The sequence below is a fragment of the Mauremys reevesii genome, linkage group 2, assembly GCF_016161935.1.
Source record: "Mauremys reevesii isolate NIE-2019 linkage group 2, ASM1616193v1, whole genome shotgun sequence".
Lineage (NCBI taxonomy): Eukaryota > Metazoa > Chordata > Testudines > Geoemydidae > Mauremys > Mauremys reevesii.
Window position 1 is genome coordinate 232,446,842 of NC_052624.1, and position 14,578 is coordinate 232,461,419.

General features: G+C 44.3%; 1 protein-coding gene across 4 annotated transcripts in view; it reads right to left on the reverse strand.

Moving 5' to 3' along the window:
• The window catches only part of UBE2W (ubiquitin conjugating enzyme E2 W), a 36,332-nt gene that overhangs the window by 3,916 nt on the left and 17,838 nt on the right, over positions 1–14,578 (reverse strand). For 2 of the 4 annotated variants that reach the window (XM_039524423.1, XM_039524422.1), the window contains exons 4-5: positions 10,533–10,688; positions 9,148–9,241 (exon numbers count right to left, since the gene is read on the reverse strand). In XM_039524423.1, the coding sequence (XP_039380357.1) occupies positions 9,148–9,241; positions 10,533–10,688 (250 nt within the window). The remainder of the gene's footprint in view (positions 1–9,147; positions 9,242–10,532; positions 10,689–14,578) is intronic. The other 2 variants (XM_039524425.1, XM_039524424.1) reach the window with 1 other exon arrangement.

Below are 14,578 nucleotides of genomic sequence, written 5' to 3' on the forward strand. Positions count from 1 at the left end.
TGTTATATTGAATTTGCTTTGATCCACCGGGGCGCGCAGCCCCCCCCCCCGGAGCACTGCTTTACCGTGTTATATCCAAATTCATGATATATGGGGTCGCGTTATATCGAGGTAGCCATGTACTTCTTGGAGAAGGGGAAAATGCTTGTTCCCCTGCAACAGGGAGATGGGAAAATGGGACTGACTGCTTCCTCTTGCTTTGAAAAGGGCAGATCACAACAACTTCCTAAGAGCATATAAGGCTGAGGACAGCTCTTCTGCAGAAGCAGGAAGATCAGCTCTCAAGCTAAGCTTCCCAACTTCCCACAATCCAGCACATCTTCAATCAAAGGAATTAGATTTTAAACAATCTCTTTCTAACTCCCCCTGCTGGAGCCATTGTCATATAGCAGCAGCGGATTTTAACTACAGTACATTTAATTAAGAGACACCTTATAGACCAGGGGTGTCCAAACTGCGGCCCGCGGGTCAGTTTTTATTGCCCGCAGCAAATTCTGAAAATATAATTGAATATGGCCCGCACATGGCGCTTGAGCTCAACTCTGTTGCACTTCTCAGTTTCAACACTAGATGGAGCCAGTCACAGAAAAGGTGCTTCTCCACTAAACAAAATTAAGCAAAGAAAAATAGTTACCACGAGTCACCAGAAATGGCAGCACCGAAGAAACGCAAGATAGCAAGTGAGTGTAGAACAGGGGTGGGCAAACTATGGCCTGCAGGCCACATCCGACCCGCGGGACCGTCCTGCTGAGCCCCCGAGCTTCTAGCCCGAGACGCTCGCCCCCGGCCCCTCCCACACTGTTCCCCCTCGCCCACAGCCTCAGCTCGCTCGCTCGACTGCCGGAGCCGGCACAAGGCTCTGCTGTGAGCTCCTTGGGCAGTGCAGCTGCAGAGCCCGGCCTGACCCAGTGCTCTGAGCTGCGCGGTGGCGGTGGTGGCATGTCCCGGCTCCAGCCAGGTGGCGCGGCTGTAACACTGCCAGCCACTGGTGCTCCAGGCAGCACGGTAAGGAGGCAGGGAGCAGGGTGGGTTGGATAGAGGGCAGGAGAGTCCGGGGTGGTGGTCAGGGGGCGGGGGTGTGGATAGGGGTTGGGGGGAACAGGGGGTTGAATGGGGGCAGGGGTCCCGGGGGATAGTCAGGAAGGAGGGGGGTTGGATGGGGTGGCAGGGGGCAGTGAGGGGCCGGGGTTGGGGGGGCCGTCGGGGCCAGGGAGTCGGGGTGGGGAGGGGGCAGGGGTCCCGGGGGGGAGTCAGGAAGGAGGGGCGTTGGGTGGGGGGGCGGGGGGCGGGGCGGGGCCGGGGGTCGGGGGGCAGTCGGGGACAGGGCGCCGGGGGGTGGAGGGGGCGGGGGGCCCGGGAGGGCCGTCAGGAATGAGAGGAGGGGTTGGATGGGGCGGCAGGGGCCCAGGGGCAGTCAGGGGACAGGGAGCAGGTGTGTGTGGATGGGGCAGGGGTCCCAGAGGGACCATCAGGGAATGGGGCAGTTGGATGGGGCAGGAGTCCTGGCCGGGGGGGGGGGGTGGTAGATAGGAGGTGGGGGCTGGGCCATGACCCCCTCCCCTAACCGGCCCTCCATACAATTTACGAAACCCGATGCGGCCCTCAGGCCAAAAAGTTTGCCCGCCCCTGTTATAGACTAACAGACGTTTTGCAGCATGAGCTTTCGTGGGTGAATACCCACTTCGTCGGATGCAAGAGTGGAAATTTCCAGGGGCAGGTAAATATAAGCAAGCAAGAAGCAAGCTAGAGATAACGAGGTTAGATCAATTAGGGAGGATGAGGCCCTGTTCTAGCAGCTGAGGTGTGAAAACCAAGGGAGGAGAAACTGTAGTTTCTCGGTGCTGCATCGTTTCTCCTCCCTGCATATTTTATTCATCAATAAATAAATGTGCAGGCTCCAGCATAGCAGTGGGGAGCAAAGGCCACTGGCTGCACAGAGATGGGAGATCACCCTGCAGCCCCTCACCTCCCACCGAGGGACACAGACTCAGCGGTGAGGCTGTACCTGAACAGAAACATCCCAGGGCCCTGCCCCTCCACGCCTGGTGCACCAAGACAGTAAATGAGAGGTACAGAGTCTCACACTTGCCCAGGTGTGGGGCAAGTAGGCTCAGCCTGGCAGGATCCAAGTGTGGAGGGACTTAGTGTAGGGCAACCTGAGTCTGGGCAACTCAGTCAGGGGGCGGAGGGGGGGGATCTGGATGTACAGGGGCGGGTTCTGAGTGCAGGGGGAATGGGAGTCTGCAGGGGGTCCAAGTGAAGGTGGTTGGGACTCAGCAGGGTGTGGGGGATGGGGCTCGGCAAGAGGGTCTGTGTGTGAGGGGCTCAGCAGGGATGTCTGGGTGCTGGGGGAGTGGATATCCGTCCGGGTGCAGCTGGTTGGGGCTCAGGGGGGGAGGGGATGCAGGGGTCTCAACATGGTGGTGGGGCTTGTTGGGGTGACAGTTCAAGTGGGGGGGGGCTCAGTAGGGGTGGTCTGGGTGCAGGTGAGGGGCTTGGCAGAGGTCTGGATGCAAGGGGTGGTGGAGATTGGTGGGGGCTGAGTCTAGTGTGGGGGGCTCTGGGTGCAGTGGGGGCTTGGCTGGGGGGTTTGGGTATGAGGGGGGTCCAGACACACAGGGATTTGGTGGACAAGGGAGCAGCTCCCTGTACAGTGACCCTTCCTCCTGTGGCTGAAAATGAGGGCAGGAAGCAGGGGAGGAGGGTAACTTCCTGCAACCAGGGAAGTTTCAGAGGGTGGGTTTGACCCAGCCCCAGCTGCTCCCTGCAGGGGGAAGAGGAAGTCCCATCTTCCCCTGCCCCCAGCCCAGCCAGGACTAGCAGCTGAGCCTGGCGCAGGGTAGGAGCCACTGGCCGGGACATCCCCACTCCCCTCCTGTGGTGATTTAACTCTGATAGCTGCTCTGGGTGCCTGAAATGACGCACCCACACTGCTGGTGAGGGGTGCGTGACCGCTCTTGTGGCTTCCCTTTGCCTCCCCATCTTTTTCTGCAAAGAAATCTGCAGGGGACATGAATTCTGCACGTGCCCGGTGGAACAGACTTCCCCCAGGAGTAATACGTTCTCCTGAAATGTGAATACCTCAAAGCACACTACAGTACATTTAGTAGTCAGTAACAGGTTTCACATTGCCAGATAGTTCGCAGCAAGTTAGTGTGATGTAGATTCACACCCTGGCTTGGTATGCATTAACTCACCAGATAGACAAGCTCTGAGACAAATTTAAAATTTAATAGTCCAGTATTGCTCCAGAACTAACACTTATTTTTAAAGAACTGAGCAAAGGGGAGAACATCACATCTTTGATAATTAGCAACTAGGAAAGGAAGTGAAAATTGATTTAGGTGTTATATATATGAAAACTTTCCAATTTCAGCAGCATGAGTCATTTTTTAAACAGACTTGTCCTTTCCTGACTGTAACCTTCCCAAGTTTGAGTTGTTCTCACTCTAGTTTTATCTGTTACCCAGTTTTGTTCTGCAATTAGTCTATTTTTCTGCCTTTCAATCAGAAAAGAATGGCTGGAGAATTTTCCGCTGTGTAAAGAGCTATTTGATAACTAGTTGAATGGAAATAGAAGTTCAGCCACTATATAAATGCTAGTCATCAACTTTCAGAATCATATAACCATGTTTATTTTTATATCTAGATTTTCACTCTCAGTTCCAATTTTTCACTCATAGCAAAACTGGAGTAGCACCTAGAGATTGCTACCATGCAGAGACTTCAGCCCTAAATCCTAAAGAAGTCTCATCTTCTCTGACATAGATTAAGATTAAAATTAGATCAGATCTAATCACAAAATGAAAGCTATTAAAGAAAAACCCTTAGCTAGTCTTCTTGGAAGATGACTGCCAAGAGGAAATAAGATAATAATTGTTAAGAAAAAAATCTTGTGTCAATCCCATCAAATCATCTTGCTCTGTTAAATGCTATATTTTCTTTCATATCGTATCCTAACATCTTTCTTTATAACACCCCTCCATTACTTCTTGGGTTGGCCTCTTATCTTTTTAATTCAGTCTTCATCTGTTCCTTACCCATATAGTTATCAGAACGGCTCTTTACATGACCAAGCCATATGAGCCTGCACTCCATTTTTTGTTTATGGGCATTACCCTTGAGCATGTCTCTTAACACACACATTCCTCACATGCTCTTTCTTGGCTACACCACTCATCACTCTCAACCTTGACATTTCTGTGGAACACATAATTTACTCATGTTTCTTTGTTGCCCAACACTCAGGGCCATACATTAAAACTGAAAGTTTTATAAGCTTTCCCTTTCAATCTTACTGGTTTCATCCTGTAACATATATCACTTATCGCTTTCCATTTGAGCCAGGCATTTATTATCTTAGCTCTAATTTTGTCCTTCATTTCCCCAGATTCTGGAACCCACACACTTGAAACTGCATTTTTGGTATTGTCTGCCCGCCTAGTTTCAGGGATAATTCTTCAGTGCTCACATCCTTCAGAAAAAAAGTATTATATATTTCTCTAGAATTAATCAGAGGGAAAAAACTGACTATAATTAAGGAACTGAGGACCAGAAAAAAAAAATCAACACATGTTACAAGAGAAGAAAGGGGACGTGATTATTGAAATGTTCCTGAAACATCACATTAGTCTTGTGGATGACAGGATTTGCTATCCTTTAACTCTTGGCTCAAATTTTGAAATTGAAAATAAGGTAATATACATGCAAATGATAAACAGATTAAAGTTACCTAAATATATATCGACAGTTGATACTGTTAAGTTCTCATTGGAAACAGAGTAATACCCTACATCAAATTCTATTAGAAAAGAGTATTTAACCTGAAGAATCTTGGGAACTCTTTAAGAGCTGCTTAGCTCACATTAATTCTGAAAGTCAGGGGAAAAACAGCTCCGGGATGCATTTTTTTTTTTTTAGATTTTTTTGAGTTGTAGCAAGTCTTCCAATGCCAAGTAATGACAATCATCCAAGATATTTATTCTTCAATTAAAATATCCTATATATACACTTATTTCAGAGAACATAGTATTAAATGTACTTTACCAACACGACCTATTGTATTTAATAGATCAGTGTTTTCATATTAAAATAATTACAGCATTCTGGACAGACTTATGTGTAGTGCTGGGGAGGAGCCGGTGGTCGTGGTACACGTAGGTACCAATGACATAGGGAAGGGTAGGAGAGACGTCCTGGAGGCCAAATTTAGGCTGCTAGGGAAGAGACTGAAATCCAGGACCTCTACGGTGGCATTCTCAGAAATGCTCCCAGTTCCACGCGCAGGGCCAGGTAGGCAGGCAGAGCTTCAGAGTCTCAATGCGTGGATGAGGCGATGGTGTAGAGAGGAGGAGTTTAGATTCACTAGGAACTGGGGAAACTTTCGGGATGGGGGAGCCTATACAGGAGAGATGGGCTCCACCTAAACCAAAGTGGAACCAGACTGCTGGCACTGAACATTAAAAAGGTTGTAGAGCAGTTTTTAAACTAGGAGATGGGGGAAAGCCAACTGCTGCAGAGGAGCATGTGGATCGGACAGACTTCTCTTAGAGGAGAGTCTATTGATAGAGATTCTCTAGGTTATAGTCAGGAACAGACAATGGAACAGGATAATGTAAGGGCCAGATCAGATAAACATTCACATAAAAAAGAATGTGACACATCAGAAAAGGGCAGACAAATAAACAGTGACAAGTTTTTAAAAAGTGCTTATACACAAATGCTATAAGTCTAAATAGTAAGATGGGTGAACTAGAGTGCCTCGTGATAAAGGAAGATATTGATATAATAGGCATCACAGAAACCTGGTGGACAGAGGACAATCATTCTGGGGTACCAAATATATCGGAAGGACAGAACAGGTTGTGCAAGGGGGGAGTGCCACTATATGTGAAAGAAAATGTAGAATCAAATGAAGTAAAAATCTTAAGTGAATCCACATGTTCCATAGAATATCTATGGATAGAAATTTCATGCTCTGATAAGAATATAATATTAGTGATCTATTATTGACCACTTGACCAGGACAGTGATAGTGATGATGAAATGCTAAGGGAAATTAGAGAGGCTATCAAAATTAAGAACTCAATAATAGTGGGGGATTTCAATAATCCCCATATTGACTGGGAACATGTCACCTCAGGACAAAATGCAGAGACAAAATTTCTCGATACTTTAAATGACTGCTTCTTGGAACAGCTGGTATGGGAACCCACAAGGGGAGAGGCAACTCTACATTTAGTCCTGAGTGGAGCGCAGGAGCTGGTCCAAGAGGTAATAATAACGACCACTTGGAAATAGTGACCATAATATAACATTTAACATCCCTGTGGTGGGAAGAACATCTCAACAGCCCAACACTGTGGCATTTAATTTCAAAAAGGGGAATTATGCAAAAATGAAGGGGTTAGTTAAACAGAAATTAAAAGGTACAGTGACTAAAGTGAAATCCCTGCAAGCTGCATGGGTGCTTTTTAAAGACACCATAATAGAGGCCCAACTTAAATGTATACCCCAAATTAAGAAACAAGGTAAAAAAACTAAACAAGAGCCACCGTGGCTTAACAACCATGTAAAAGAAGCAGTAAGAGATAAAAAGACTTCCTTTAAAAAGTGGAAGACAAATCCTAGTGAGGTAAATAGAAAGGAGCATAAACATTGCCAAATTAAATGTAAAAATGTAATAAGAAAAGCCAAAGAGGCGTTTGAAGAACGGCTAGCCAAAAACTCAAAAGGTAATAAAATGTTTTTTTAAGTACATCAGAAGCCTGCTAAACAACCAGTGGGGCCCCTCGATGATGGAGACAGAAAAGGAGCGCTTAAAGACAATAACATCATTGCGGAGAAACTAAACAAATTCTTTGCTTCAGTCTTCACGGCTGAGGATGTTAGGGAGATTCCCAAATCTGAGCCGGCTTTTGTAGGTGACAAATCTGAGCAACTGTCACAGATTGAAGTGTCACTAGAGGAGGTTTTGGAATTAATTAATAAACTTAACAGTAACAAGTCACCGGGACCAGATGGCATTCACTCAAGAGTTCTGAAAGAACTCAAATGTGAAGTTGTGGAACTATTAACTAGGGTTTGTAACCTGTCCTTTAAATCAGCTTCTGTACCCAACGACTGGAAGATAGCTAATGTAATGCCAATATTTAAAAAGGGCTCTAGAGGTGATCCCAGCAATTACAGACCGGTAAGTCTAACATCGGTACCAGGCAAATTAGTCGAAACAATAGTTAAGAATAAAATTGTCAGACACATAGAAGAACATAAATTGTTGGGCAAAAGTCAACATGGTTTCTCTAAAGGGAAATTGTGTCTTACTAAACTATTAGAGCTCTTTGAAGGGGTCAACAAACATGTGGACAAGGGGGATCCAGTGAATATAATGTACTTAGATTTCCAGAAAGCCTTTGACAAGGTCCCTCACCAAAGGCTCTTACATAAATTAAGTTGTCATGGGATAAAAGGGAAGGTCCTTTCATGGATTGAGAACTGGTTAAAAGACAGGGAACAAAGGGTAGGAATTAATGGTAAATTCTCAGAATGGAGAGGGGTAACTAGTGGTGTTCCCCAAGGATCAGTCCTAGGACCAATCCTATTCAACTTATTCATAAATGATCTGGAGAAAGGGGTAAACAGTGAGGTGGCAAAGTTTGCAGATGACACTAAACTGCTCAAGATAGTTAAGACCAAAGCAGACTGTGAAGAACTTCAAAAAGATCTCATAAAACTAAGTGATTAGGCAACAAAATGGCAAATGAAATTTAATGTGGATAAATGTAAAGTAATGCACATTGGAAAAAATAACCCCAACCATACATACAATATGATGTGGGCTAATTTAGCTACAACTATTCAGGAAAAAGATCTTGGAGTCATAGTGGATAGTTCTCTGAAGATGTCCACGCAGCGTGCAGAGGTGGTCAAAAAAGCAAACAGGATGCTAGGAATCATTAAAAAGAGGATAGAGAATAAGACAGAGAATATATTATTGCCCTTATATAAATCCATGGTATGCCCACATCTTGAATACTGCGTACAAATGTGGTCTCCTCATCTCAAAAAAAGATATACTGTCATTAGAAAAGGTTCAGAGAAGGGCAACTAAAATGATTAGGGGTTTGGAGAGGTCCCATATGAGGAGAGATTAAAGAGGCTAGGACTTTTCAGCTTGGAAAAGAGGAGACTAAGGGGGAATATGATAGAGGTACATAAAATTATGAGTGATGTGGAGAAAGTGGATAAGTTATTTACTTATTCCCATAATACAAGAACTAGGGGTCACCAAATGAAATTAATAGGCAGGTTTAGAACAAATAAAAGGAAGTTCTTCTTCTCACAGCACACAGTCAACTTGTGGAACTCCTTACCTAAGGAGGTTGTGAAGGCTAGGACTATAACAGCGTTTAAAAGAGAAATGGATAAATTCATGGAGGTTAAGTCCATTAATGGCTATTAGCCAGGATGGATAAGGAATGGTGTCCCTAGCCTCTGTTTGTCAGAGGGTGGAGATGTATGGCAGAAGAGAGATCACTTGATCATTACCTGTTAGGTTCACTCCCTCTGGGGCACCTGGAATTGGCCACTGTCAGTAGACAGGATACTGGGCTAGATGGACCTTTGGTTTGACCCAGTACGGCCATTTTTATGTTCTGGTTTTGCTAATCTCTTTACCTTTTAAGTACTCATCTAGAATTGCTATAGCTAAGATTTGTTCCCGAGCAATATTAGAAGCACTAATAATCATACATCTTTTCTTTTTCACGTCTCTTACTTTCAGCTTCTTTTAATTTGTATTAGCAATTTCCAAAATCTGTTGCTCATAAAAATTCACAATGTAAGATCTTACAATCAACCAATTATTCTGACTGATTTTTTCCACTCTTAAATTTCTGTTTTACATCCTGATCTGGTCTACAAATATCCATTTAAGTTTGCATATTTAAAACCCTAATCAGTTTTCCTACTAAAATTAATTTATTCCTTTACAAAAATATTTTATTTGGTGTCCTGGGAAAAGTTTTTATGTTCCAAATTCGCTAAGCTTAAGTGTTTGAAATTACTTAAAATCCTACTTTGTATTGTTACATTTTTGCACTCAGCCTAGCAGTCTTCTGAAATTCCTACTCCAAATTAAATACTTACCATGATACCACCATTTTGTTTTCTTTGGATTTTTGTTACATGTTCTTACATAAAATGAATTATCTGGAGGTCGCCTCTGCAATAGAAAAAAAACCTAAAAATAATTAAATAATCAATATATCACTTACAGTATATTGTCTATTTAAATAAGCTTTTACATTCAAAGAATAAATACCATACATTTATAAAATGTGTTAAAAGCAGGACTAGGCCCTGTTTACACTGATCAGGAGAGTCACTTTAGCACCTTTCTAGCAAGAACTTTAAGCAGGGATACCCAGATAGAGCAAAAAAGTTTGCAAATTTTACAGAAAGCTTGGATGAAGAAAACTAATTAACCACTCATTTGTAAAGGTAAATGGAACTAAAACCACTGCCAAACTAAAATACTTTTGAAGTTTGGCTTCAATATATCACAAGTGTAGTTTCGAATCGCAGTTTATATGAAGTCTCTCATAGCTTGGTGAGATTGACCGGATGGACTTGGGTCAGGCTGCAGATCTTCATGAGTGAAGGCCTATTAATAGCCTAATGAGTAGAGCAGTTTTCTGAAAAAGTCACATGGTGGTTACAGTGAAAAGGGAAAGAGTCACAGAAATAATAAAAAATAGTTATAAGCATGATTTTGTACCCCAATAATATATATTTTCCTGCAAATAATTAGAACTGAAATTGTGATGTGGTGAGAATAGTCATCTGGCAAAACAGCACCATACAATGACTGCTGTAAAACAAATCTAACTCCAATTTCAAGAGTGATCTTACTCTGAAAAATGTTTATGTAAAAAAACTGAGCCTCAATGGATCGGCTCCAAGTGCCATATCTTCTTACTTGAGAGACAAAAATGCACTGTCAGCTGTGTGTGGCTCTCCTGTGCTAAGAGAACAAACTGGAAAAATGAAGGATGAGAAAAAAAAACCTATTAATGTATCTTACTGGAATTAATTTGGTTCTTTACAAATAGAAAATTGTTTCCTCCTACAAAATCTTTATAGCAAGTCGACATCTGCACTACTCAAAATGTTTCAGTGTTTTAATTTATGGTGTATTTATTTGCATATTAGAAAAAAAGTAACATTATTCAAGTGAAAGCAGCAAAGAGTCCTGTGGCACCTTATAGACTAACAGACATATCGGAGCATGAGCTTTCGTGGGTGAATACCCACTTCGTTGGATGCATGTATTCACCCACGAAAGCTCATGCTCCAATATGTCTGTTAGTCTATAAGGTGCCACAGGACTCTTGCTGCTTTTACAGATCCAGACTAACATGGCTACCCCTCTGATATTTTCAAGTGTGAAATATAGACTTTGGAAAAAGTTATAAAACTTGCAGCTTTCATTTATTTTACTCTGAGTGCATTATTAAAAAAAACAAACATACCTTTTCTTTGCAGCTGGAAAGCATGCTAATAATGCTAAGACAAACCGATTGCACTGAGAGAGCTGGGGACCAGTCTTCTGTTAGAATGGATAAACAGATATGGCCATTGCTATAAACATGAGGATGAACAGGAATATTGTCACCAGTAAACATGACCTAAAAAAGAATAAAATACAGTTAGCATATGTTGTTAACATTTAAATGAGAAACAGACGTGCTTGTGTCTTCTGGAAACAGAAATGCCTTATAGTCAAAAGCCAGATTGTGCCACCTTTTCTTACACTGAGTAGTATCTTACACTGATTTCAGCAGGACTTTTTGCTAAGTAAGGGTATGGCTACACTGGCCATTTGCAGCTCTGGAAAGCCTCCACCAGCGCTGCAATTAGTAAGTGGCCACACCTGCAGGGCACTTCCAGCGCTGCAACTCCCTGGCTGCAGCGCTGGCCGTACACCTCACTCAGCATGGGGAATAAGGATTCCAGCGCTATCAAGTGTGGCCACACACCAGCGCTGTGATTGGCCTCCAGGGTATAAGGTGTATCCCAGAATGCTTTTATAAATTACTCTCTCTGTTTTGTTATGCAGCCTCTCTTTGTTTTGTTGTGAACCCGTTGCCGTTGCAGTTGCCGCTTATCTAAAAAACAAACAGAACTCCTGTTTGCTGTGATCATCTGTACCTGGCTGTAAACAATCACATGAGATTGCAGGCAGGGAGGGAATGAAACAGCGGGGAGTCGTGTTGGCTGCAGGCTGTTTGCAATTAAGAGTTAAGACTAAGGGGTTGGAAACATGTTCTGATTTTTCAAGTCAGGAAGCTAAACACACAGTGTTGGCTCCAAAAATCCACTCTCTCTCTCCCCCCGCTCCCTGTCACACTAGACCCCACTCCACCTCCCTCTTTTGAAAAGCACGTTGTGGCCACTTGAATGCTGGGATAGCTGCCCATAATGCATCACTCCCAGCAGCGCTGCTAATGCTGCAAATGTGGCCACACACCAGCGCTGGTAGCTGTGAGTGTGGCCACACACCAGTGCTGCTCCTACACAGCTGGATGACCAGCGCTGCAAACTACCAGCGCTGCAAACCGTAAGTGTAGCCATACCCTAAGGTACTAATTAACATAAGGATGGCGGAATCTGGTCCAAAACTTGTACATATGACAGAAAGAACCAGTGTGAAGAAGTGAAAGGTTAAATGTAATCACTACTTATAAACAGCAGTGCAGCACAGAAACGTGCAAAGACAGCTTCTCTAATTTATAGCAATATTAAGACATCACAAAGCTTTCATGAAAGTCTTTTCAGTCTTAAAGCCTCATCTTATTCTTCTGTAGAGAAAGGACTATGGACTAGCTACCCACCACACTGTGTTTCAATGGTTCCATAACCTACAACATTATTCAACTGGAAATACCATGAGATTCACAAATGAGTAAGTCTCCTTACATTTCTATTGTATTTGTTGTTGTAAATTAGGGGAAACTGATTCAGATCCCAGCAGAAAAAAAGCTTGGTAATTAATGCTATAGACCAGGGGTTGGCAACCTTTGAGAAGTGGTGTGCCAAGTCTTCATTAATTTAAGGTTTCACGTGCCAGACCGGCAGCGTGGGCAGAAGATGGAACCCCAGACCGGCAGCAGGCTGAGCTGCTCAGCTCGCTGCCAGTCTGGGGTTCCGTCCGCTGGCCCCTGCCAGCCAAGGTCCCAGCCACCGGCCCCACTCAGCCTGCTGCTGGCTGGGTTCCATCCATCCAGGCTGGCAGCAGGCTGAGCAGGGCCGGCAGCCAGGACCCCGGCTGCTAAGGGGCCAGCAGCCAGGACCCCAGACTGGCAGAGGGCTGAGTGGCTCATCCCGCTGCCAGTCTCAGGTCCTGGCCGCTGGCCCCGCTCAGCCTGCTGCCGGCCCAGGTTCCATCCATCCAGGTCGGCAGCGGGCTGAGAGGGGCCAGCGGACAGGACCCCGGCTGGCAAGGGGCCAGCAGCTGGGAACCCAGACCAGCAGTGGGCTGAGCCACTCAGCCCGCTGCCGGTCTGGGGTCCCGTCCACCGGCCCCGCACAGCCCGGGTCCCATCCGCCGGCCCCGCACAGCCCGCTGCCGGTCTGGGGTTCCATCCGCCGGCCCCGCTCAGCCTGGGTCCTGGCTGCCAGTCTCACTCAGCCCACTGCTGGTCTGGGGTTCCGTACTCCAGGCTGGCAGTGGGCTGAGCGGGGCTGGCGGCCAGAACCCCAGCTGGCAGCAGCATGCCACTAAAAATCAGCCTGCGTGCCGCCTTTGGCACGTGTGCTGCAGGTTGCCGACCCCTGCTACAGACTAACAAAAAGTTGTGATTTATATGCTGCCACATATGAAATATATAATTTTAGATTATACTATATCTGAAGGATGATTTTGAGATGGACAAAACACCACAAGAAAAAAAAAGGTGTTCAGAAATAGACAGGAATCAAATTAGAGTCGCATTGCCACGGTCAAAACAAGGAAAGAAGAGCGATCCTGGCAATTACTGCCCGTAAGTGAAACTTCTATCACTAATCAAATATATAATTGACCCAGAATTCAAAAGAAGGGACAAGGGAAGTGGAGAGAAAGAAGCTCCCTCAGCAGCCAGCATTACCCAATCAACTCTTCATCCAATCCCCTCACCCAACCATCAGCATCTTCCCACAGTATTCACCCATCACTAGATGATGTTATAACTCCCTTTTATTTATATATTTTTATGGCCTACCATCTGAGAGCTTCCCAAATATTTTATGGATACATTCTCACAACATCCCATGAGATAGGGATGCATCCTAATCACCAGTTTATAGATGGGGAACTGATGCAGAAAAATTAAACAACCTGCGCAATGTCACCTAGGACCTCCTTGTGGTAGAGATAGGAAATGAACTCAGATCTTCTGAGTTCCAGCCCAATGCCTTAATCACAAGACCACCCTCCTCACTTCATTTTGAACTTCTATACTGCTATTCCTAAAATACTGAAGGTCTTATTTTTTCAGACATCCAGCAATATATTTCTTTTTCAAACTAATGTCTCTCCTTTCAAAAAATAACATCTATGCACAACTCAGTAAGCAAATGCATGCACACTATGAGACAACATATATCTGAGACAGAAAACAACTGAGTGCTCAAGTGATAGAAGTTTAAACTGTTATTTTACACTATATATGCACTTTTGTTAGAATCAAGGTGTTAAATTATACAAGATGAACTTATATACAGAATTTTTATTAAGGAAGTTCTGGCTATCTTCAACAGTCAAGCATCCATTACTTAAATATTTAATTGTTTTCTGTACTAACTGGTGTACATGTATTGGTCTGTTTACTGTTTTACAATAAGTTGCACACAGCCACACACACACACTTCGGGTAATGAGTACAAAGAGTACCTACTTGGAACCAAATGAAAGTGGCTACCCTCTTGTGGATCACCTATGAGTACTTCACTGCAAACCTGATGGGTGCAGATGTGCAGGTGCCAGTTTGTTCCTTAAAACCTAAGACTGAAAAGTCAGCATTCTAGTTTTTACCACAGTACCTAAACATATCTTTGTGGTTAAGCTTTTTGTATGAATTTTTGAATGAGTTGCAATAAATATGTCTCCACAGAAATCACCACAATTAGCACTAATTCACAAACTCAGAACTTTCAGCTGAGAGGACATGAAGACTAAAGTTCTCTCACTCTAGGTTTTTCCTCTTTTTTCAGGGGATAGAGGGACGGTCTTCTGCCTATCCACCTTCCCCTTGAAAGCCACACTTTGTAACCTTCCCTCTGGTTGTGTAGGGTGAATGTAGCTCAACATTGATATTGCTCCTTTAGTTGGTTTAATGTCACTAGAGATCAACATAGCAACCTTTCCAACAGGACAGTGCACTTCCTCTGCAGCTCTTGCTGCTGATTTAAGAAAAAATGAACCAAGTTTGTTCCTTAACTCATGTAGTATTACTAGATTATCAAGCCTCTCCTACCATGCCATAACATCTATATTTGTGCTCCCCTGCCACAATCACAGATGTGGTCCTACCTACAG